Below are 24,309 nucleotides of genomic sequence, written 5' to 3' on the forward strand. Positions count from 1 at the left end.
TTTTTATTTTGACAATCTCGTCCAGTTAAACAAATGATTTGTAAATAAAAAAAATTAAAACATTTTCTCATATCCATTACAAAATTCATATCAAGCGGTTTTTTGTGAACAAATGAGGGTGCGTTATATTTTTATACTCTTTTGATATTTAAAATAGGCAGCAATATTTGAGAAGACACCTTTTTCATGGACAGAGGATTCAAAGTATATAAGCAAAACTACAAGGATATCAGTTGGCGAAGGTAACAATACCAACACTCTCATACCGTCTAAAGTCAAACTCAAAAATTCTGAATCGCCAGTTGATAGAAAAACCGTACAGATTGCGGTGCCAGAGGACCCTACGGAACCAACAAACCAAATTATACTGTATGAATTCTACTGGAGGTCTCCAACCGACAATCCCATTGTATCAATAAAAGCCCCGATTACTCATTTACGGCACACATTGTACGTAAGGAATGAACAAGCACCTACTAAAGAAACTTATGATTGGAAGAAACTCATAGAAAATGAAGATTGGTCGGAAACATATGAAATTAAAGTCATTCTGCCAGGAACTCTTTATAAAATCAGCGATCCCATCAATGTTTATATTGGAATCTTTATTGATTCAGGTAGGTAATTGAACCATGTATAGTGTGAGAACTGTCGATTAACTATTCTGTACTCATAAGAGATTCAAATGACATTCGTATGACGTTCGTTTAATACTCAACCATGTATCATCCCTACTTACAATTGTAACAGGTTAGTTAAAAAAATCAACCTATACGACGGACTCATGACACACTTTTAGTAAAGCAAGTCATTCGGATTCGAAATACATAAAGTTGGGTGTCAAACTTTAAGTCCTGGTAAATAGTTTCATTCCCTGGAAATCGGTTACTGAAAAGCTGCCGATTATTATGTGGAAAATATACCTTTAATTTAGTATGTTTTTGTTTATCGGAAAAACATCTTGGCGTCAAAAACAAAGCGACTATTCGAGACATTATAATTCAAGTACATAGCCTTAACATGAAAACAGAATGCACAAAGTCGCAAACAATATAAAGGAAAACAAAACTCCCTCAAAAACGAGGAGTGACATCACCGGAAGGTTAAGAATGTCCTGCTCAACCAGAGGCAATCATCACATTACAAGTCGGTTAATTCCAATACGATACTAGTTACAACAAAGGAGCTCCCTGACATACTATCTGAAGGCAGACTCTCGAAAAGGCCCTACCAAAAACAACGAAACAACCCCAGATGCGGTCCATTTATCGAAATGTCATGACGTAAAAATGTTGAATTTGTGAAAAATCAAGTAAATAAACAAATATAATGTCGAAATCACCACAAAAAATAATAAACATGATAATTCAACACTTGAATTGAACTGATCACCGTGAACTTGAATATCTTATGTTAAAAACCGAGCAAACTGACCTGTAACTTCATATACTTATTTTTAGTTCCTATTAGTTTTCACTGAAAGTCTATGTGTTTAACAGTATATCTAATTTCTATCTTCCTTTTTAGAAAATAAAATGTTTTATAGAGTGAATACGTGAATTTCAAAAGGATCCTTGCGTTATATTCGAACTGTTTTTATGGCTTGATCCCGTTGTCTACTTTGCCGTTGATTAACCACTTTCGCTTTGCAATCAGATTTTATTTTAAAAAAAAATAGACTCTTACAGCGCATGCGTGGATTAATGTCACCAGAAGTTCATTGCATACGAGTTTATCTAGGTCGATTTTTTGTCTAGCAAGATAATAAATGAATCGACACTTATTTCATGTACTTAATGCATTTTATTTGTTGATATCAAATGAAATTATACAGGAAAAGTACAATTTAGTAGAACTACTTTAAAGTTAAAGCATATTTCAACAGAAACCAATATTCACGAAAATGGCAGCTAATGCAGCTTTAACACCGTAACTGTGAACGTAGGAGAATAGTACTCAGTGAAAAATCATTTCGATCAAGCGGTTTATCATAAATTAAATTTGGTTCTTAAAACTAGACAATTGATAATTAGATACGTTTAAAAAAACCAACAAAACAAAAAAACAAAAACAAAACAAAACCAAAAAAAAAAAAAAAAAAAAAAAAAAAAAAAAAAAAAAAAAAAAAAAAAAAACCGGTTGGACATTCTTATCATCTGTACCATCCTGCTTTAAAGCGATGGTAGTACTATGATATGTCATTAAAAAAAGAACTGTTAGTTATATATCAAACACAGTAGTATTATACAATATTTTTTTTAAGTATGGTTCTGCCCTGAAAACCAGCCAGTGGGTAATTCATTATATATTAAGATAATCAACGAAACTGTATAAAAAAAGTTGTTATCTCCTTAAAAAAAAACGCGCTTCCTATGTGCATGTATAAGGACCCGCTACTTATCGTAAAATATTTTTTGACTGGTTAAGGTGTAAAATTTCTGGCGGAAAGTTTTCCTGTACTTTTTCTGTTGTAGAACATAACCGAAACCTAAGTGTTAATATCTCCAGTGGGCAACATTCATTTGTACTTTTATTTTTGAATACATTTTCTGTGAAGCCTACTGTAGGATTTCTAATCAAAAAACATATTTGGGATTTTCTATATATCTTTTATATGTGGGTTTAAGGCAGAACTGTACTTAACTATTGCAAATTTACAACAATTATTTTCAGGAACAGAGACTGAAAAACAACTATAGACTGGCGTTTTCATAAGTAAATGCATATTGAAATATACTTGTTATTCTGTGCATAAATCTGAATCTTCAACAAGTTGACATCAACTATGTATTAATTATCTTCTGGCTCAATTTTGAAACTTTCAAATACTGTTTGAAAGAAAGTTCCTAATCTCATACAAAAATGTAATGCTCTCATTATTTAGATCTATCAACATTAAATCAGACAAACTCTACTATTACACGACGAAAGCGGTCTGTCAGCGTTGAACAGTATGAGATTGCCGTTGTTACGACGGGTTGTAGAGTATGGGACGAGCAGACACAAACTTGGGATAATACATCTTGTACGGTAAGTTATTCATTTGGTCAATTTGAAATGTAAACTTTAATTATTCTTTTTATCTGATTCAGTAATAAATATTAATATTTAACACACAAAAAACAAATTTAAATTAAATGTTATATGTGTTATAGTGGTTATGTATTGTGTATTGTTAAATATATGTTTACTTGAGTCTGCTGTCATACGTCCTCAACCAATATTTAGTTTCAAAATACAAGTAAATATCTTTTATTAATTTATTCATTTTATATTACTACTGTGAACTTAGTGCTATAAAATAAATAAATAAATATTTACTTATATTTGTTTCTTTTTCTTGAATTTATCCATAAGAGTAATCAAGGGAACCAAGGTTATAGCGGTAATCAAAAGAATGTAATCCAGGGACAAAGACCAGATATGGAAAACACAACAAAGAGCATAAAGTAACTAAAATCATATATACAAAGTAACAAAAGTAAATAAGCAACTCGGACTCCACTAAAAACTGGCAGCATGGACCAGGTGCACCGGTAGGGTAAGCGTCCTCTGGTTTTCTAGAAACACCCGCCGAGTTGCTCATAAAAAGTGAAGTCAGGGGTAGACAAACGAGGAAAGGCAAACTATGACCCGTTGAATAGATCAGTTTTCATGGTGCAGATGGATACACCATAACGATCCACGAGTTCATGATGACGACCAATAAAATTCTATAGTGATGACTTCAATCTTGTTCCAGAAGCCTATTGGTTAGAGTTCTAGCGCGATACAAAAAGTCTGCGTCATTTCGGCAAGCTCTGGCATAACGTATAAGTTGTGATATGAACACTCCATACGCAGGAGCCGAAGGAATGTTGCCACAGATGAAAGGAAAGTTGACCATTCTGAATGAAAAGTCATCACCTTTGTCGTAAAGTTTGGTCAATAGTTTTCTTTTACCATCGATTTCTAAGTGTAGGTCAAGATATGAAGCTGACTTCACAGTGTCTGTAGAATCCTTTATCTCAAGTTCTTTTGGGTAGATGCGATGTATCAAATCCCCAAAATTAGGATTGTTTAAAGATAATACGTCATCTATATAGCGGAAACTGAGATTAAAGGATCTAGTCAAACGATATTCTTTCTTTCGGATCAGATCAGCTATAAAGTCAGCCTCATAAGAGTGAAAGAATAGGTCAGCAAGGAAAGTAGCACAATTTGTTCCCAATGGAATGCCGACCGTTTGTTGAAAAACACAATATTTTATAAAAAACGAACAGAAAACTTCATTTGCCTGAACTCAATCAACAGTTATTTACAGGTTAATTTATGTTTATATAGTATAATCCCTCTATTCCAACACAAAATTTTACTTTTTCTTACCTGAATTTAAAAAAGTGGAATTGAAGGAATGAACCGTCAGTAGGTATGGTTAATTGTTATTAACAGTTATGTAAACATAAATATGACAATGAATTTATCGAACTTTGTGTGATAAATTTTGATATTTCACATGTTAAGCAAATCCTCGCTGACTTTCTCACGAATCTTGTAAAATTTTTCTGTTTTAGGCACTCGTAATTTTTATCGCTTATTTACAAATATCATAAAATGTTATCTTCAATATCTATAGCCCCGTGCAGGTCCAGGTGTTAAAAGAATAGGCCTGCAGCAGCGCGACTAAATATGCGATTAAATAGTGCTCAGAACCCTAGCCGGGTGCTAGGGTGCTCTGACCACAGAGCAATAGGTTTGTTTGCCCCAGGTGGTGGAATGGGGTACCCCTGGCGTGTTACATGCTGGGGTTGTCAGGCTATAATACGGAAAGCCTGACCGCAAACCATAGTGGTGCACCGTGTTGGAAAAGATGCCACGTTCCTCGCACGTTAAAATACTGTAGTATTCTCCCGGAGTAGGAACCATAGGGCTCCGCCACAGGAGGCTAAATTGCCCGACTCTACCCACCTCTCCCTATTTCCACTGGCATTCAAAATTTCTCGACCCCATTATCCTTGTGTCTCATTCCATTTTTCATTTCATCATCATTTCATGTTCATTATATCATCCACTTCATGTTCATCGCCTGAATATGGCTGAAATATTGCTGCTCGGGCGTTAATCCCAACAAACAAACAAACTTATAAGCAATTTTTCAATTTGACATTGTGATCGAGAATTTTCTCCCTTTTAACGACGATTTAGAACAACAGAACTTTTAAAAACAAGTAACTTACTAGAAAACCGTATATGAAAGAATAAAACAAAATCATTGAGTCTAATATCAATTTAAAAAAAAGAATTTTGCGCAATATGGATGTATTTCAGGTGTCTAACAGTTCAACAATATCTGAGACTATATGTGAATGTTCCAGTCCTCCTAGCAATAATATTGCCACGACATTCTATGTACCACCCAATACCATTGATTTTGGTACCGTTTTCCAGAAATTTAATTTAACAGATAATGCTGCGGTATTTTCAACGGTTATCTGTTTAATTGTTTTGTACCTAATAATTTGTGTTTGGGCAATGCGACAAGACAGAAGAGATAAAGAAAAGGTTGGTTACAAATGTATTATTAGGCAACACATATTTACTCAAGACAGAACCTATATTGAGTTCTTTGATTATTTTTTGGGCAGAATCTGCAATGGAAATAACCAGAAACTAGAATTTTAATATACATTTTAACAAATGTAATGACTTTGATCAACGTTAAATATTCTTTATATACACAGAAAAGTTGACTTGTGAAACTTATCAAGTACCTTGCTATGTCAAATAGAAAAAACTATATGGAAATAGGTCTAAAAACTATTTCTCGACCACAGTAGTTTTGAAGATTCATGTTAACGAAGTTGCTTTTATATTCTCATTTCGAAGTTGCAGTATGATTTTATTTGATCAACCAACACAGGTTTTCATAATTTACCGATACAATAGTAAAAATAAATGAAGTCGATAGCATGCTAGTGTACATGTCAGTCAGTAAACACTTGCTTCAAAACTGACCGTTTTATATAAAGAAAGTTTTCTATTTTTTACAGTGGAACCTAAATTATCTTATAGATAACAACCCTGATGACGAGTACCTGTATATGTTAACAATCCACACTGGTCTCCATCGACTCGCAGGAACTAAATCTAACGTCTACATGACTATCATCGACGGATTACAGAAGAAAAATACAGAATATATCACCAGAAATATTGATGATGAAACACATAGTGTAAATCATTACTATATTTACGTTGCTTAAATTCTAATTGTTCATACACTTCTTGAAGTGTTAAATACTGAAGTTTTACTCCAATAGCCATTTCTTAAAGAAGTAAATTGTGTGCTTAATCGAATCGATACGTTTAAGAGACAAGATAGTAATACGTTTATATCCAAACAATATAATTAATTCCTTTTGTTCATTATGATGGTTTTTTGTTTATTGTAATTATATACCCTCTAAGGGCCCTTTAATTGCATTAATAAAGTATCGTTGTCCTAGTCGTATTCTTGGATAGATTGAAACTTTCGTTTTTTTAATAATCTTGAATATAAATTAAATTCATATTACCCTTTTTTATGGAATTTCATAAAAAAAATCATGATATGTGCCACATTTGTCTACATGGTTTCATTAGGTTTCTTGATTATGTAATGGCAGGGTTTTGGTATTGGAAGTATTCGGAGGTTTATTATGAGTGTACCAAGGAAAATACACGACCCGGCAATTATACGTGTGTGGCACGATAATAGTGGAAAGGGAAACAACTCTTCTTGGTACCTAAATAAAATAGAAATGGTGGATCTACAAACTAGAGAAGCGTAGGTTATTGGACCAGACCACATTACACAAATATAAAAATAAATAATTTTTTGTGAAAATTAAATGATTATATAAATATAAAATATCGGATAATATAGCACAGCATAACAATTAAGTCGACAAAAAGATTTTTTGGTTTGTCAGGATGATATCAGGACATATCTGTGTCGAACAAAATTATTTCCATGTCAGAAACATTTCACTATATTCATAATCAAAACTGGTAGATAAAGTCATACTGATAATACGATATTGATCCATAGTCAACATATCTTTGTCATACTTGTTTATACTAATTCAGTTTAGTTTCTTTTTCAGTTTTCTTTTTATATGCAATAAATGGTTAACAGTGGAGTTTGGAGATGAAGAAACTGGGTGTTCAATCCCTGTCTCGAACGATGCAGAAAAACACATGTTTTCGTTTCTTTTCAATGAAAAAGCAAGACAAAACTCGACAGAAAATCATCTATGGTTATCTGTATTTGTCCGACCAGTGCACAGTAACTTTTCACGACTTCAACGGCTGGCTTGTTGTTTAGCATTATTGTTTCTTACAATGATTAGCAATGCTATGTTCTATGGACAGGACACTGGAAGTAGGATTAAAATTGGTCCTATATCGTTCTCGCTTTCCGGAATTTATATATCTTTAATAAGTGCACTTATAGCGGCACCACCTATAGTGCTAGTTACCCATTTGTTTCGAAAATCGAGGACTAAGGACGGCGATAAATTGATGAAAGAAATAAAAGAAAATAAAGATGACTTATTTAGTAAAAGAAACATTGATGCAGGGAGATTAACAGATGACTCAGATTTGCCCTTACCATTTTGGTGTAGATACATTGCATGGGCAATAGTTACGCTTGCGATACTAGTATCTGGCTTTTTTCTCATTCTATACAGCATGGAATGGGGAAAATCCAAGTCGGAAGAATGGCTTCTGTGTTTTTTCCTATCGCTGTTCCAATCAATCTTCCTAGTTGACCCACTGAAGGTAGTTTTTAGGTTGAAGTTTAGAAAAAAATGAAAGCGATAAAAATTTCTTCGCACAAAGTAACACTTCATATTTGCGGATTAACACTTATGTACAAAATCCAAAGCAAAAAAGCCTAACCCCTTGTAGTCATATTAATATTGGTTCATCGTTTTTTTTTGCACATTTTGACCCATAATTTACAGTATATTATCAGATAGAGAAGACTTTAATGCCAGTTTTGCTGAAATTTGCTTTAAGAAAAATAAATAATAATTGTGTTTCTTTATCTTTAACCCGTAGACAACAATTTTGTATTTTACAATTTGCATTTAATCAAACTTATATGAAACATTGTAAAGGATCTGATAGTTTAATTTTTTTATAAATCATTTAATCATTTTCGTTAGTCTTTAGTTTATTTTTTTTTACTTATTTAAAAAAATAATAAAAAATCAAGACAATTGATGTATTTTATTGAAGAATACTGTTGTTTGACAGATCGTGGTAGTATCACTGATCTTCACCTGCATCGTGAAACGCTATGATGAAGGAAAGGAAGGATTAAAACTAGACAGACAGAAAGTTCTGCTGGAGACAAAAAGGAAGGCCATTACATTTGGTAACAAAGATAAAGGTGATTTGTGAAGAATGAATTTTACAATTTGTATTTAAATTCTATATAGAATCACTCATTTTATAAGAATATAGACACGTCTATTGTGTGAATAGCAATTCTAGTTAAGTACATATTTACATAAAATATCGCGAGTGAACGTGCTCCTATGATACCTCAAAGTTAATTTTTTACAATGAAATTCATGCGTTCCTAAACTGGACATTATCAAATACATTTTTCTATTATATGAACTGTGATATATATATAGTTGATTGTTGTTAAGCAAAAGGGTGCTGTTCTAATAACATTTGTTTAAAAATAACCATGATGTAACAACATATCTTTACACTTCTTTTAGTCCGTTAACTCTTCTTAGCATTTCTTAGTTTGGATGAAGATTTCAGAAATTCAACTGAAAATATTTGAAACAAATGTACACATTTCCTGTTTCTATACATTTTTACAGGATAATCTTTACACTAAATATTGAAACTGAGCATACTTGAATATGTTTAAGAGAAAAAGAAGAGCAACTTGAAAAAGGGAGAAGATGATTAAGTTGTTACGGTGTTAATATATAGAACATTTGTTTTTTTTTATGCAAGATTTGTTCTTAATGAAAGGCAATATGAAAATGTTTTAGGAACAGCAAAGTTGACAGTGATACCACCTAGTAAGAAAAGGTTAGAAAAAATGAAAAAGGAAAGAAAACACCAGCTGCAGATACAGAACACGTTCATTCAGTTGATTTTGTATATTGCTTTCCTGATAGCTCTATACATGATAAGTTTCAGCAACAGAGATCCTTCATGGTATAACATTCGACACATGGCAGATAACCACTTAATCAGCAAGACAGTCTCCTCTGGTGAAACTCGGCGGTTTTCACAGGTAATATTACTCTGATCATTTGTCATACGAGTCTGATTTCTTTTCTGATGAAGTATGCCAATAATAGTAAATGTATAAAAAAGAATCATTTCTTTATTATTCTTTTGACAATAGTGAATTGCTTTGGGGAACTTCGGCAAAATTGAGTAACATCGCTTTATGTTTCCTAACACAGGTAACCTCGACAGAAGAGTGGTATGAGTGGTTTAAAGATTCTTTAATCCCATTTGTTTTCCCTCGATACTATAGTAATGGCAATCTACTTAATGCTTACAAGCGTTTGTTTACATCAGATGACACACAGTACCGACTTGGGCCAATGCGATTACGCCAGGTTCGAGTCGAAAAAGGTAAAATGTGATATTAAAAGTTATGAAATTTACATTTAAGTTATAAAAGGAATAAAGCTTGTTTGAATTATTACAGTATAAGGCGACAGTACTGAAGTTAAATGTGTCGAATACTTTTTATGGTTCATAAAGTTTTAAAATAGCAAACCAATTTAAGTTAAAAATGATTTAGAGTTTTAGAGTTTTTTTTTTTTTAAATTATTTTGCAATTTATTTTCATTTTTCGCAGTTTGTTTTAAAGAAAGAGACATTTACTGTTTTGAAATACTTTGTGAATATATTTTCATAAATAAACGCTTACATTATTAACAACTTTTTCCAAAGTGATCGGCATTTATAAAATTCGGATCCTTAACAATCAATCAATATTCAGATTTACAAAAGTTCTACGAAAACAAAGTTGAGGAAACGCATAATATTAATGGTCAGTTAAATGAATTGTATTTACAGAGACGTGTAAAGAGGAATTTTGGCGAAACTTTACCTGTTATGGACACTATAATGTATACGACGAAGAAGACGGGAATTATTGTGTAGGCTGGGAACTTAAACCTTGTGTGAGAGGTGAAGATGTGTATTATATAACTTCATCTGCGTACAGTTTTGTCTCTGCTTTAGATACCTTAGGATTACCCGTCTTGGGACAACAGTCAACGTACGGTGGGGGTGGATATGTAGCTGAATTCAACGTTAACCGCAATATATCAATGACAATGGCAACTGAACTGTATCAACATACGTGGATTGATCGCAGAACCAGAGCTGTTTTTGTCGAGTTTACACTTTACAGCGTCGATGAAAATGTTTTCACATATTTTTCGTTTTTAACGGAATTTCCGGAAACTGGTGGTGTAATAAATACCCCATCTGTTACACCTTTCCGACCTTATCAACATATTGGAGGCTATGGTATATTTATACTTGTCTGTGAAGTTATTACTGTGATAGGTATGATTGTTTTTACTATAAATAATGGCATATATGTATATCGGAACGGTAAAAAATCGTTTAAGGAAATTTGGAATGTATTGGATATTGTTATAATCATTTTGTTCTTTTTAAGCGTTATCATGTATATTGGCCAGTGCTTAATGATTAAAGATGCCCTAGAAAAATTTCACGAAAACAATCAGAAGTTCGTTAACTTTTCGCACATTGTCTTATGGAATGAAATGCTAAATATTTCTTTGGCTTTTGTTATTTTCCTGACAACATTCCGTTTAATGAAGGTTCTGAGTTATAATGCTAGAATAAATCAGCTTGGAGTAGTCCTTTCACATGTTATTCGTGATTTGTTGGGATGTTTTGTGATGTTCTTAATCGTCTATTCCGCTTTTGTTTCGTTTGGATATCTAATTTTTGGGCGATACCTCGAAACGTACAAAAACCTTTTTATTTCTTCAACAACACTTGTTAATGCTGTAATAGGTAAGAATAGTATCAACGACTTATTCTCTGTGGAACCGGTTTTGGGACGAATGTACTATTTCTTTTTTGTTTTATTCCTACTCTGGATTTTGATGACAATGATGAACGCGACGTTAAATTGTGGAATAACGACAGTAAGAGCTCAACCAATACCTAAAACGTATGGAATAACTAATCTTATGTCCGATCTCTGGACAGATATGGTAGCGATGATTGTTTCACCAAAAACAGAAAAACAAAGTTATTACGAGATTAATAAGCAGGTTGGGATGATTGCATCAATTCCTCCGGAAAAGCAAAGTTATCACGATACAAATAAGCAAGTGACCTGTGCCATGGAGCAGAAACAAAATAGCCATAATGTGAACAAAAAGACAAAGAAGAAACAAAAATCAAAACGAATATACCAATAGCTGATACATGTTGGAGAACTGATAGACTGTTATCAATCACTATTTCTAGTTTGACGACGTCTTTTGATGAGGTTTTGATTACAAATTGCATAAATATATATAAAATAACGTATTTTTGTTCTAATTGTTTTAAAAGATTAATTTGTAGACATATTTCGTTATTGGAACCGCAAAGCCTTTGATGAACAAAGGTGAAATGTTCAAAAATTGGTTATGCCAGAATAACTTCGTCATATGTTAGAAGCAGTAATCCTTATGATTTTAATTCTAATTATTTCTAGTTCAAGTTAAGATTCATTACTTTGATAAAGACTCACCACTTGTAAAACATATACAATACAATTATATATACAAGACATGAGTATAATTAAAATACAAGTGTCATTCTATTAAGAATTTTGAGAGACTATTAACTGTACAGTGAGTTAACATATATAAACATAATGATAGTGTTATATGCAATGACTTTTCATTGAAACTATGAATATATAAAAGACTTTCTTATACTTCAAATATTATCTTAGCAACTACTTTAAAACAAGACTTGATTCCCAGTCAAACTTACTTTGTAGGGGTTAATCAAATATAGGATACTACAAACACTGTGAGGTCACCCTCATATCTTGACCTACACTTAGAAATCGATGGTAAAGTAAAACTATTGACCAAACTTTGCGACAAACGTGGTGACTTTTCATTCAGAATGGTCAATTTTCCTTTCATCTGTGGTAACACCCCATCAGCACTTGTGTATACGTTATGCTAGAGCTTGCCGAAACTACGCAAAATTTTTCTATCGCGCTAGAATTCTAACAAAAAGGCTTCTGGAATAGGGTTATGTTGCTACAAGATTGAAGTCATCACTAAAGAAGTTTTTTGGTCGTCATCATAAACTCGTGGATCGCTACGGTATATCCATCTGCGCCATGAAAACTGATTTGTTCAACGTGTCATAGTTTCCTTTCCTCTTTCGTCTACCTGACGTTTTATGAACAACTCGGCGGGTGTTTCTAGAAAAGCAGAGAACGCTTACCCTACCGGTGCACCTGGTCCATGATCCCAGTTTTTGGTGGGGTCCGAGTTCCTCATTTGTTTTTGTTACTTTGTGTGTATGATTTTAGTTACTTTATGTTATTTGTTGTGTATGTATGTTTTCCATGTGTGGTCTTTGTCCCTGGTTAACATTCTTATAATTACCGCTAAAACCTTGGTTCCCTTGATTACTCATTGACATTAATGACGTCACAAGACCAAATAGACCCACCAAATTAACTTACTAGTATATGTAACAAAATAACACTACAAAAGTCCATACTTAATGTATAAAATTGTAAACAAGTCGTTGTTTTAGATTATATCTTTTTAAATGTATTTTTAATGACAATGGCACTTTCAATTCGCTGCCTATTGGTTTAAAAATTAAATTTTATTTTACCTAGAAAAATTCATAATAATAATTTGCCAATTGTAATATCATATTTAAGACATTCAAGAAATTCTCCGAAAAAAAGATTTGTTCCACATATATGAATATGAAACATGTATCACTTCTATTTTTGGGACTTTTGAAACTATGTAAGCTTTAAAGATGTATCTGATATTTTTTACCACATGATCTTGAAAAAAATATGTATATATACAAAGCAAAACATATACTCGTTAAAGGTTATGCCTTTTAGAAAAACCTTAGCCACAATATGACGTTAAATCAAAAGGAAATTCTAAATGTTTATATCCCTATGATATAAATCAAATTTGTACCGCTTAATTGGGCATTATATGAACAATTTAAATACATAGTACGGTTATTTTCTACCGCAATTGTCGACGAGTATGTAAAAGGTTCATTACCTGGTCCATGCTCCCAGTTTATAGTGGAGTCCGAGTTGTTCATTTACTTTTATTACTTTGTATGTATTATTTTAGTTATTTTATGTTCTTTATTGCGTTTGTCTGTTTTCCATGGCTAGTTTTTGTCCTTGGATTACATTCATTTGATTTCCGCTAGAATCTTAGTTCTCAGGATTACTCTTTGACTGTATTCAGTCGATACCGACTGCTTGTGAACCAAATCCCCTAGGGATACGTAATTATCAGAACAAAAACAAAACAAAAACAAAACAAAACAAAAACAAAACAAAAAAGAACCTAAAGCACTTGCAGTATGAATTGTCTCATTTGTCATGTAGAAACTTCTTACCGTATAAGTAAATTGTGATCGGCCGTAAATTTTCTCGAGTAATTGTATCAGCATAGACTGAGCATTCTCGTACTAATTTGACAGTATCCTCGCTCTTCGAATTAGACATATCATTGATCACTTCAATCCTGCATGTAATATCCAACAACACTTAATTCTAATGTCTATTCAGATGACTTTCTCTGAATCCTTTTTTTCTTTGAATAACGCTTACGAAATCATGGAAGGTAAAATCTGATTGCTGATCAGAATTTGTCACCAAAGCATAAAGAAAAGCATAGTATTGTTAAATCTTACATGCAGTGACTGAAAGGACCAATGATAGGTATAATTTTAATTAGATTGGACAGTTACGAATCGAATGTGAAAGATGTTCATAATAGGGTTGAGATGTTGGTATACTGATATTTCATACGATTATCGGCCTAGATTGGTACACATGTTTTTCCCATACACATTTCAGTTGTCTGCTTGTATACCTTTCAATTAAATTTGGCAAAAATTCTGTGGTCTGTGAACCAGATAATGAAATATTTTAATATCAGACTCAGACGCTTACTCAGTAAGTCTTCATTCTCTCAAGAAATAAGCTTTTTTTTTCTCTACCTAATATTAAATAATCATATCTCCTAGCTCCCTGTTAAATAGTTTCACAGAGAACTGAATTTAGCTTTGTATTTTGCAGCGTACAACATATTCTTATAAAGTATAATGCTGAGTAAATGCAAAGTGAACAGCCAAAACCTATTCTCCTTCAATATAGAAAGACAATGTAGTTTTGATTACATACAAACATGATGTTTTTAGGAGCCTTTTCTGCTAGAACTACATAAATTGTTTAAAAAAACCTGTATATTTCAATTTTCATACTTATAAACAATTATGCTTTATTCCATATTTTGTACAAGGTTAAATTCAAAGTTTAGTTAATCTACGTTTGGCGACTATTTCAATGTGTTTTCACCTGTGAAACTACCAATTTTTATATTGAATTGATAGTATTGTATTTTTTAAAAATTAGAATTAAAGAATATCTAAAATTTCAACGCTTTTATTAATAAAAAATCAAAAAATGAAAATTTGACTGGAACACAACTAACGATTATTTTTGCTTTAAATTATCAAACGAATGAAGGCTTTTGATAAAACAAAACTAAGGCTTTTAATGTAATATAAGTGATAAAAGCTGGTTCAGTTAATCGAATGGTAAATTGTATTTCAATTTCCATTATCTGTAAAATATCTGTCAGGTTTTCATTGTTATTGCTCAAATATAAACGTAGTTAAACATTTTGTTTGGTATATTTGCAGGGGTATTGACAGTTTAGCCATGCAAACTTAAAATCTTGATCTTCAATTATTGTTATAATGGAAGTATGAAATATTATTTGAGGTTGTTTCATTACACCAGGAACTAGGTAAAAGCAAAAATGTTTGTGCAGAAATCAAGGAACAAACAACATTTTTTTAAACAAAAGGTGTATATCAAATGTTATGCAAACATTAGCGATGAATAAATCTAGATGTAAACATGTGAGATAAAAAGTCTTTCAATCTCAAATGTATATAAATTCTTTATCTACAAATGTAGTAAATGCTCTCGTCATATAATTAATTGAGGTTTATTTAAGCCATAATTAAAATATGGATTAAACTATCCTCGTGAATCCTTGTTCATCTGAAAATGCACTTCTAACATTTCATCTACAAAGACCTCAAAGACAATCAATGTTAATGATTTTTACTAAAGCTGATTATATTAACAAATACAGTATGATACTCTATAGGTAAATCTGGGAGTTTTAAGATAATTAAATAAGAAGTATTTCCATTTTGGAATCTTGGAATTTCTTATCTTTGGGAAGCAGTATAAGAATGAAATTTGAGAGGGATGTGCCGACGCTAGCTATGGGCAAGCAACATTTACGATTTAAAACACTTGAGTCATTTTTAATCTGATACTAGTGTCATCGGAACTTTCTTGAGACATTGAATAGGACGAAAAATTGGTCAGTTATAGAAAAAACGTACAATATAGCTGTCCTGAGATATATAGTATAATAGTTACTTATAAACTATTATTCTCTTTATCGGTAACCTAGTAGTTGTATTTCGATCATTTTTATGTACTTTTGTAAAAATCAGGAAAAAGGTGAAAAATCAGAAACATGTATATCACATCTACACCTATCTGACACTATAATTTCAAGGATTCTTTCTCTATTTGAAAGACCATTATTTGATTTCTGCATCATGGGGTTTGTTCGTATATTTTCAATATAATGTAAGAAAAGTGATGTTTTTGACAGTTTTTTCTGCCCTTTAAATGTTCAAAAGAATTATTTCCAGGAACTGATTGACCGTCAGCATATTTAGTAAGTAGCAATTCTAGGAAGCAAACAGACGTCTACGTATAAAAAGCTTTATCGAGTAATTAATTAAAAGTAAAATTCTTATGGCGAGATTAAATTTTCCCATTTGTCTTACAAGAGCATGGAAGCGATAGAATATCATGAATCCACTATATATATTCAAAATATAGTGAAATCGTAAAAGGCTTTGAAAGGATGGACAATACTTTTTTTTAATGGTGAAAATGTCTTTATTACAAATATCATAATGAATTGTGTTCGAATTCTGAAAGCTTAAAACAAAGTGTTTGAACATATTTAATGAGAAAAGTAAACTAAGGAAAGGTCGTTGTGTTGGGACTATAAATCATTTAATGTTTAAAACATTAGGCAATGTAAGTGAAATCTAAATGGCAGTTACACAAAGCTTTGATTTAATGTTGGAAAAGTACTATGTTGTTTTTCTAAATATAATGACAGGGAGTGGCCATTTCCATTAAAATTGTTCATTATTAAACATCGGATGTTCAGCTTTTACTTGAACAAACATTGATAAAAAGTTATGTCAACATAGAACTGTTATGTGTCTATTAGTGTTGTTCCAGTACATGACCACTATTCGGTCATAATATCCAAGAAGTAAAAAGTATACAGATGAGTCAGATTATAGCTTTTCTTTTATGTAAGTATTGAATAATTTCAATTTTATTTTATAAATCATAAAACGATGTTAAGGTAGCAATAAAACCACTTTATATAATGAAAAATAAAAGTTATTACTTTTCTCATTATCATTTTAAAATACTAGTATTCCATTTTTTTTTCTAAAACCAAAATGTTCAATTGCAAAAAAAACAATCTCACCTATCTCGAAACTATCTAAAATTCAAAAAAATATCTAAAAGACAAAAAAAAAAAAAAAAAAAAAAGAAAGAAAAGTACATTGATAATTACAGTAGATTTTTCAGATTTGTATGACATTTTTTGTTCACTTTATATTAGCCTGAATGTCTGTCTGCAAAATCAAAAAAAATATCTCCATAATCTTCAATGAAACTAAATATTAACCATCATTTGTTGAAAAACATAAACAGCCATACAACAATATAAACAAAAAACATACAAAAGACAATCATTACAATGAAAGAGACTTATTAAAACAATAACTTTAATCATGTAAAATTCAGGTCATTTGGTTGTCCTGGTCTGTTCATATGAGGCGAAGTGGTCCGAATGGGGTAGTTGTTACCTAAACAAAAATTCCTTAGATCAAAACTGCATCGGCTTACACGATAGACATGTTATATATGAAGACGGCAGTCGGCAGGACCAAACTGCATGGTGTAAACTTACTACTAGTAAGTATTATATTAATAGTCAAACCACCCCTAACTATCCATCCGAACGTTGTACATTGTTATAATTTTAATATTATAATATAATATATATATATATATATATATATATTTAGAAAGAATCAATAAAAAACGAGAAACCACTTTCGATTACAAATAGCTTTTACCCCCCCCCCCAAATTAAAAAAAAACAAAAAAACAAAAAACAAAAAACAAAAAAAAACAAAAACAAACAAACAAACTTGCAAGCACAAAATAAAGAATCGTTTCTTTTTAATAACTCTTTTATAATCATGAAAGATTAAAATCTGATTAATTGATTAAAAAGGTCATAAGAATAGAAAATAGAATGGAATTGTGGTAAATCCTACATGAAGTGACTGTATGAAACAATTGGGAGGTCTAATTTAAATAAGGTACAAGTAGTTTCTACATTCTGAAATAAGTTATGAAAACGAGTCCATAATTTAAATTTTCAGAAGGAACACCGATTTATTGAATCGAGGTTTGATTTACTAGGTCTTTCATTTTATCTATAAACATTTTTATGGTGTATGAATTAGTATAGAGATAAAACATCAGGACGTGGTCAAGAAGCGAGGTCATTATGCTTTTGCTACTTTGTATGTATGAATTTAGTTACTTTATGTTCTTTGTTGTGTATGTCTGTTTTCTGTGTCTGGTCTTTGTCCCTGGATGACATTCTTTTGATTACCGCTATAACATTGGTTTCCTTGATTAGTCTTATACTACCCAAAAAATAATATATCGTTGCTGCTCCAAAAAAGAAGGTGCACCTAGATATAAATATGTAGTTCTTGGTTGAGATTGCTCATACTTGGTAAAAATAATTTCAAATCATCTTCCAAATATACCGATTTTCAAAATACTGGAATTTTTTTTATCGAAAACATATTTTTCCAGTATCATGGACGCGTTTTATAACTTGAGATAGGATACTACAGACACTGTGAAGTCAGGTTCATATCTTGAACTACTGAGATTGATGGGAAAAGATGACCAAACAATACGAAAACGCAATGACTTTTTATTCCGAATTGTCAACTTTCCTTTCATCAAGTGGAAACAATCCTTCAGCACCTGTGTATGGAGTTTTCATATCACAACTCATACTTTATGCCTTTATGACTTTTTGTAAAACGCTAGACTTTTTACAATTAGGCTTCTCGAACAGGGTAATATTGCAAATAAATTGAAATCAGAACTAAGAGTAATCAAGGGAACCAAGGTTATTGCGGTAATCAAAAGAATGTAATCCAGGGACAAAAACCAGTCATGGAAAACAGACATACACAACAAAGAACATAAAGTAACTAAAATCATACATACAAAGTAACAAAAGTAAATGAGCAACTCGGACTCCACTAAAAACTGGGAGCATGGACCAGGTGCACCTGTAGGGTAAGCGTCCTCTGCTTTCTAGAAACACCCGCCGAGTTGCTCATAAAAAATCAAATCCGGGGTAGACAAACGAGGAAAGGCAAACTATGACCCTTTGAATAAATAAGTTTTCATGGTGCTGATGGATACACCATAATGATCCACGAGTTCATGATAACGACCATAAAACTTCTGTAGTGATGACTTCAATCTTGTAGTAACATACCCTGTTCCAGAAGCCTATTTGTTAGAATTCTAGCGCGATACAAAAAGTCTGCGTAGTTTCGGCAAGCTCTGGCATAACGTATGAGTTGTGATATAAACACTCTATACGTAGGAGCCGAAGGGTTGTTGCCACAGATGAAAGGAAAGTTGACAATTCTGAATGAAAAGTCATCACGTTTGTCGTAAAGTTTGGTCAATAGTTTTCCTTTACCATCGATTTCTAAGTGTAGGTCAAGATATGAGGCTGACTTCACAGTGTCTGTAGTATCCTTTATCTCAAGTTCTTTTGGGTAGATGCGATGTATCAAATCCCGGAAATTAGGATTGTTTAAAGATAATACATCATCTATATAGCGGAAACTGAGATTGAAGGATCTAGCCAAACGATATTCTTTCTTTCTGATCAGATCAGCTATAAAGTCAGCCTCATAAGAGTGAAGGAATAGGTCAGCTAGTAAAGGAGCACAATTTGTTCCCATTGGAATGCCGACCGTTTGTTGAAAAACACGTCCACCACACTGGACAAATATGTTGTCAATTAAAATTTTCAGCATTTTGTAAACATCTTCCTCTGTATATTTGGAAGATGATTTGGAATTATTTCTTACAAAGTATGAGGAATCTCTACCAAGAACTATATATTTGTATCTAGGTGTACCATTTTTTTTGGAAAAACAACGATGTATAATGCTTTTAAGTCGGGATTTTGACTGAGTATGGGGAATAGAAGTATACAGTGTTGAAAAATCATAGGTTTTAATGCTATTATATTCAGATAATAGTCTTGAACTGATTGTCTCCAAAAGATCTTTCGAATTTTTCAGGATCCACATTGAATTAATACCACTACGGGAGTAACAAGAGTTGTGGTAGGACTGTAGACGCTCTTTGACAGTTGTGAGTATAGAAGTTAAATGTTTTGAAAGAGGTTTGGTGGTACATTTTGCAGATCCAGCTATGAAACGTTGTATGTATGGATTCTTGTGAAGTTTAGGAATCCAGTACATAGACGGTAAACCACAATCAACGTCCATGGTAGAGAGACCAAAAGAGGATAGCATAGATTTATGGTTTTCCACAATCTCTTCTTTGGAGACTGTGTGGTAGCAGTGTAGGTCTTATCAGTGCTATTACTTTCTACGTCTACCTCTGATAATAAACATTGGATATAAAACGTTTAGAGACAAAAACAATGTTGTTTTGGGCCTTGTCTGCTGGTACGACAACATATTTGTCATGTATAGTAGACAATGTTTTTGCTACATCGGGGTCTTTGAAAACTGATGTAGCCTTGGCACTCATTGACCTACTTAAAACTTTCATTCGTTTCAAAATTAAAGACCTCACGGCCTTTAACCACTCTGACAGAGAATCAATAACTTCTTGTTCTCGTTTTATCCATTTTCTTGAATGTCCTCGACGGCATCCATAAGAACTTTAAAGTTATAATTCCAATTAATGGAGCGTGGTTCACGGTACTTGGGACTTTTAGAAAGGATATTACGCAGAGATTCGTTTTCGATAACGGTTAAACTAAGGAAGTTATAAATTGAAGTCATAAGTGACGAAGTTTTATGGTCGTCATCATGTACTCGTGGATCGTTACGAAAAATCCATCAGCGGCATGAAAACTGATTAGCAAAACGTGTAATAATTTCTCTGTCCTCTTTCGTCTACCCCGGAGAACGCTTACCTTACCGAAGCGTCTGGTCCAACTTCAACTTTATAGTGGAGTCCGAGTTGCTCGTTTACTTTTTTTACTTTGCATGTATAATTTTGGTAATTTTATTTTCTTTGTTGTGTATGTCTGTTTTCCATGTCTGGTCTTTGTCCCTTGATAACATTCTTTTGATTCCTTGATTGCTCATTGACCTAATATGATCAGTTCGTAAAAAATGGAAGCGGGGGGTTTAGAGGACTATAACATTGTTTAATTCACCATTTTAATCAGTAATGCCTTAAACAAGTCAGGACCATTGTAGTAGTTTCCAACTTTCTGTTTATACCTTGATATTTACATTTGTTATACGAATCTTAATTTTTTAACTTGAAAGTGTTGTCAGAAGATTATCAGACAAACTTGATCTTACCTTCCATTTCAGATAAATCAGTAGATTGGGCCAAAGGGGGGAATGATTAGTTCATAAAATTAGGATTGAGACTTGTCGCCTGAATGGATCCCCGTTTTGGTTTATACTAATTTCCTTCAAACTTGTTAGAATGTTTAGTCTCAAAATTGGACTTGATTTGTGTAAATATGTTAATTATTTTGAGTGTGTTCACTTAAGTTACTTAATTTCAAATAAATATGTAAGAGAGACTAAACGATATGACTCGGACTTATATTTTCAATTATCAACTTATTTAATATAAATAGCGCCTTTGCAGCTGCTCAAGTGAAGGCAATATTTATTTCGTACGTTCTATTTTTGTCATTCATTGATTTTCCCCGAAAGCTCTAAAATAATTAGCCTACCTTAATGTTTACTCGGCCAAGTAAAATACATGAAAATGATCTGGCCTGAATATGGGATGGCCTAGTATGACGTGAGCTATTTATCATCTGCCATAACAAAAAGATCAGTCTTTAATATTTTTTTTCTGATTTTTTTTTATTTGTATCTCGGTTTTTTTGTATTGATTTTGTAATATGTTCTATTGTGTTTCCGAATTTCAATTCTCCACCTAAAGAGCTACCTATGAAAAATCAAATTTGGTTGTTTCTTTTGAAAATTGAATATTAAAAACGGCCAAGAAATTTTTATGTAACTTACGAAAGCAATTCTTATTCGCAGCAGTATATTAACGCATTATTAAAACTGTTTTTGTATAGCGCATTTTAATTAATATATTACCATTCATGACACAGAATCTTTCATTTTCAGTATGAATTTCGGATTGTTAATTTATTAATATACAAAACAGTTTTTAAATGTTTGTAGGGGTAATTGACGGTGGATATGGGTCCTGGGGAGAGTGGGCTAGCTGTAGCGGGAGATGTAGCGATAAAACAACTAGAAGACGCACATGTCATAACCCTACACCGTGCAACGGCGGCAAAGACTGTTCTGAATTTGGAAGAAGTGAATTAAAGAAATTATGTGGTATATTGATTTCTAATCAAATAAGTACAAAATACTTTAGTATTTTCAAGAAATACAAATGGAAAGACTTTTGATTATTAATTAAATTCATATTTTTTCGCTTATCTTGTTTTTTGGAACAAACAGATTTTCAAACGTCTATCTGGCCAAAGCTGTAAAGATAATCACCTGATTTCACCTCGAAAAATTCTAATTAATATATTTAGGATTTCTATGTGTTTTGTCAAAAATTTCAATAAGTTCTTGGAAAAAATCGATTGAAAGGTGTCCTCAATAGGGAGATTTTGTGATTTACAACATGTCTTGCATGTAATGTTTGTTCCGATCATATTACTAAGTAACTATTCTCGAGTTTTTGATGGTTCTAATACGTATCTTAAAGGTCCAGTGGAAGGACAGTGGGGACAATGGGGAGCTTGGAAGGCGTGCAGTATTAATACAAAAATGGAATATGGAACGGGTACTAAGATACGGTACAGGGAATGTAATAACCCAGCACCTGCATGTGGTGGTCACACTTGTGTTGGTGATAACTTTTATATCGGCAACTGTAGAAGTGAGCATTTAACAATGATACAGTTTTGAAATTTTAAAAATTTGACACAACAAAAAAAAAGAAGGAAAAACTGCATTAACACATGAAAAAAGTACTTCCAATTTCATTGAAAAAAAATCATAAAATAAGGAATAACTATTGAGCGGTATTTTGAAGACTCTTGCATATAATACGTTGAGTTCTTGTTGGCACTTTCAGTGTAAAGATTTATGATGCAACTTTCCTTGAGAAAAAAAATTAAACATCTGATGCCGCCATTCATGTACAGAATTCGAGCCACAACAATTTTAATATCAGCATACAAATCTCTCTATCAATCATTTTTTTAACTTGAAAAAAAATTAAAGGAATGTTTTACAAGTTTCCAATAGTTTACTAATTTTCTTATTTGATAATTTCTAATTATAAGGAGTTCCACCTTGTCTTACGGAAGATGTGTTTAACGCTAAGTTCCTCCGCAATGAATCTGCAATGGTAATATATACTTCTGCGCAAGTCGATTTATACTTATTGACAAAAAATCTGTGTAATACAACAACCGTTACTCACCAATTCTGGAAATTATACAAAGTCGACGAGGTCACAGGAATTGAAAAGGTAGTTGTTGCACTGCCCCAGTACAAAATCAAATTCGGTTTCCATCCAGGAGAGTTTGGTATCGGATTGTACCGTCTTTATGCTAAAATTGGGTACCCCGATAAAACGATGCCTCATTGGATGGATGAGTCCATGTACATTAGAATCGAACAACCACCTCCTCATGCCTTTATAGATGGTGGATCGGGAAGGACTGTTGGGCAAGGATACTTAAATTTAGACGCACGTTCAGTTTCTTTCAGTTTATTAAACGGTCCCGGAGATCCTTCAGGACTTGACTTTCAATGGAAGTGCTTCAATTTTAAGACTCTTAATATTTATAAGCTCCTACAATTTAACCTAGAGTATGAAATGATTTATAAAGACAACGTCGATGAGACCACAAAGTGGTATGAAACCAAGTATTTATCTTACGTGGAAGACACTGTGGCATTTTTTTACGGTACTGAATTTTATAACAGAATCCTACAGATTAAGTCGTTTAATAAATTGTGTATTAAAGCTGACAACATGACGGTTAGCACAATAGAACAGTATGATATACCTGATGATGGAAGCATAGGTGAAAGAATTGTTACAAGACCATTTACCTATCTATATGACGTGAAGTATATGTTTGAATTTGATGAGGACGATTTGAAAAAGAAAAATGTTGATGTTGAGCCATTACCTCGAGATGAAAGGCTTATAAAAAATGAGTTCCTTGAATTTATGGATATTGTGTTTGATTCAGATGACATTTTTGAAGATACAGACATTTTCTTAGAAGCATTATCTGAAAGTTCCAAAAGTTTGAATACGTTGTATGAATTTAGAACATTAACAGGGCTCCCGGAAGTAGCAAACGAAACATTTTTTAACACGTTAAACGATTGGATGGAGGAAGCCAATCAATCATCTGATTCTATTAGGTTATTAAATGCTGCTCTTAAAAATCTCAAAATGCTTCTTTACCAAATCAAGGCAGGAGAGGATGCGATACATATAATTGGAATCGATCAATTCTTCCTTTGGGCTATTGATGAAGATGGACTATG

At 32.4% G+C, this 24,309-nt stretch overlaps 1 protein-coding gene across 1 annotated transcript in view; it reads left to right on the plus strand.

The window, feature by feature from the left end:
• The window catches only part of LOC148618475 (uncharacterized), a 65,792-nt gene extending 54,201 nt beyond the window's left edge, over window positions 1–11,591 (plus strand). The window contains exons 16-25 of the mRNA XM_088577452.1: window positions 158–617; window positions 2,885–3,030; window positions 5,308–5,541; window positions 6,030–6,212; window positions 6,645–6,805; window positions 7,125–7,803; window positions 8,284–8,419; window positions 9,045–9,292; window positions 9,468–9,642; window positions 10,093–11,591. Of these exons, the coding sequence (XP_088433578.1) occupies window positions 158–617; window positions 2,885–3,030; window positions 5,308–5,541; window positions 6,030–6,212; window positions 6,645–6,805; window positions 7,125–7,803; window positions 8,284–8,419; window positions 9,045–9,292; window positions 9,468–9,642; window positions 10,093–11,483 (3,813 nt within the window). The 3' untranslated portion in view covers window positions 11,484–11,591. The remainder of the gene's footprint in view (window positions 1–157; window positions 618–2,884; window positions 3,031–5,307; window positions 5,542–6,029; window positions 6,213–6,644; window positions 6,806–7,124; window positions 7,804–8,283; window positions 8,420–9,044; window positions 9,293–9,467; window positions 9,643–10,092) is intronic.
• Window positions 11,592–24,309: the final 12,718 nt, after the last annotated feature.

The sequence above is a fragment of the Perna viridis genome, chromosome 4 (genome assembly GCF_037379345.1).
Source record: "Perna viridis isolate PV_CMFRI_1.1 ecotype Kerala chromosome 4, ASM3737934v1, whole genome shotgun sequence".
Taxonomy (NCBI): Eukaryota; Metazoa; Mollusca; class Bivalvia; order Mytilida; family Mytilidae; genus Perna; species Perna viridis.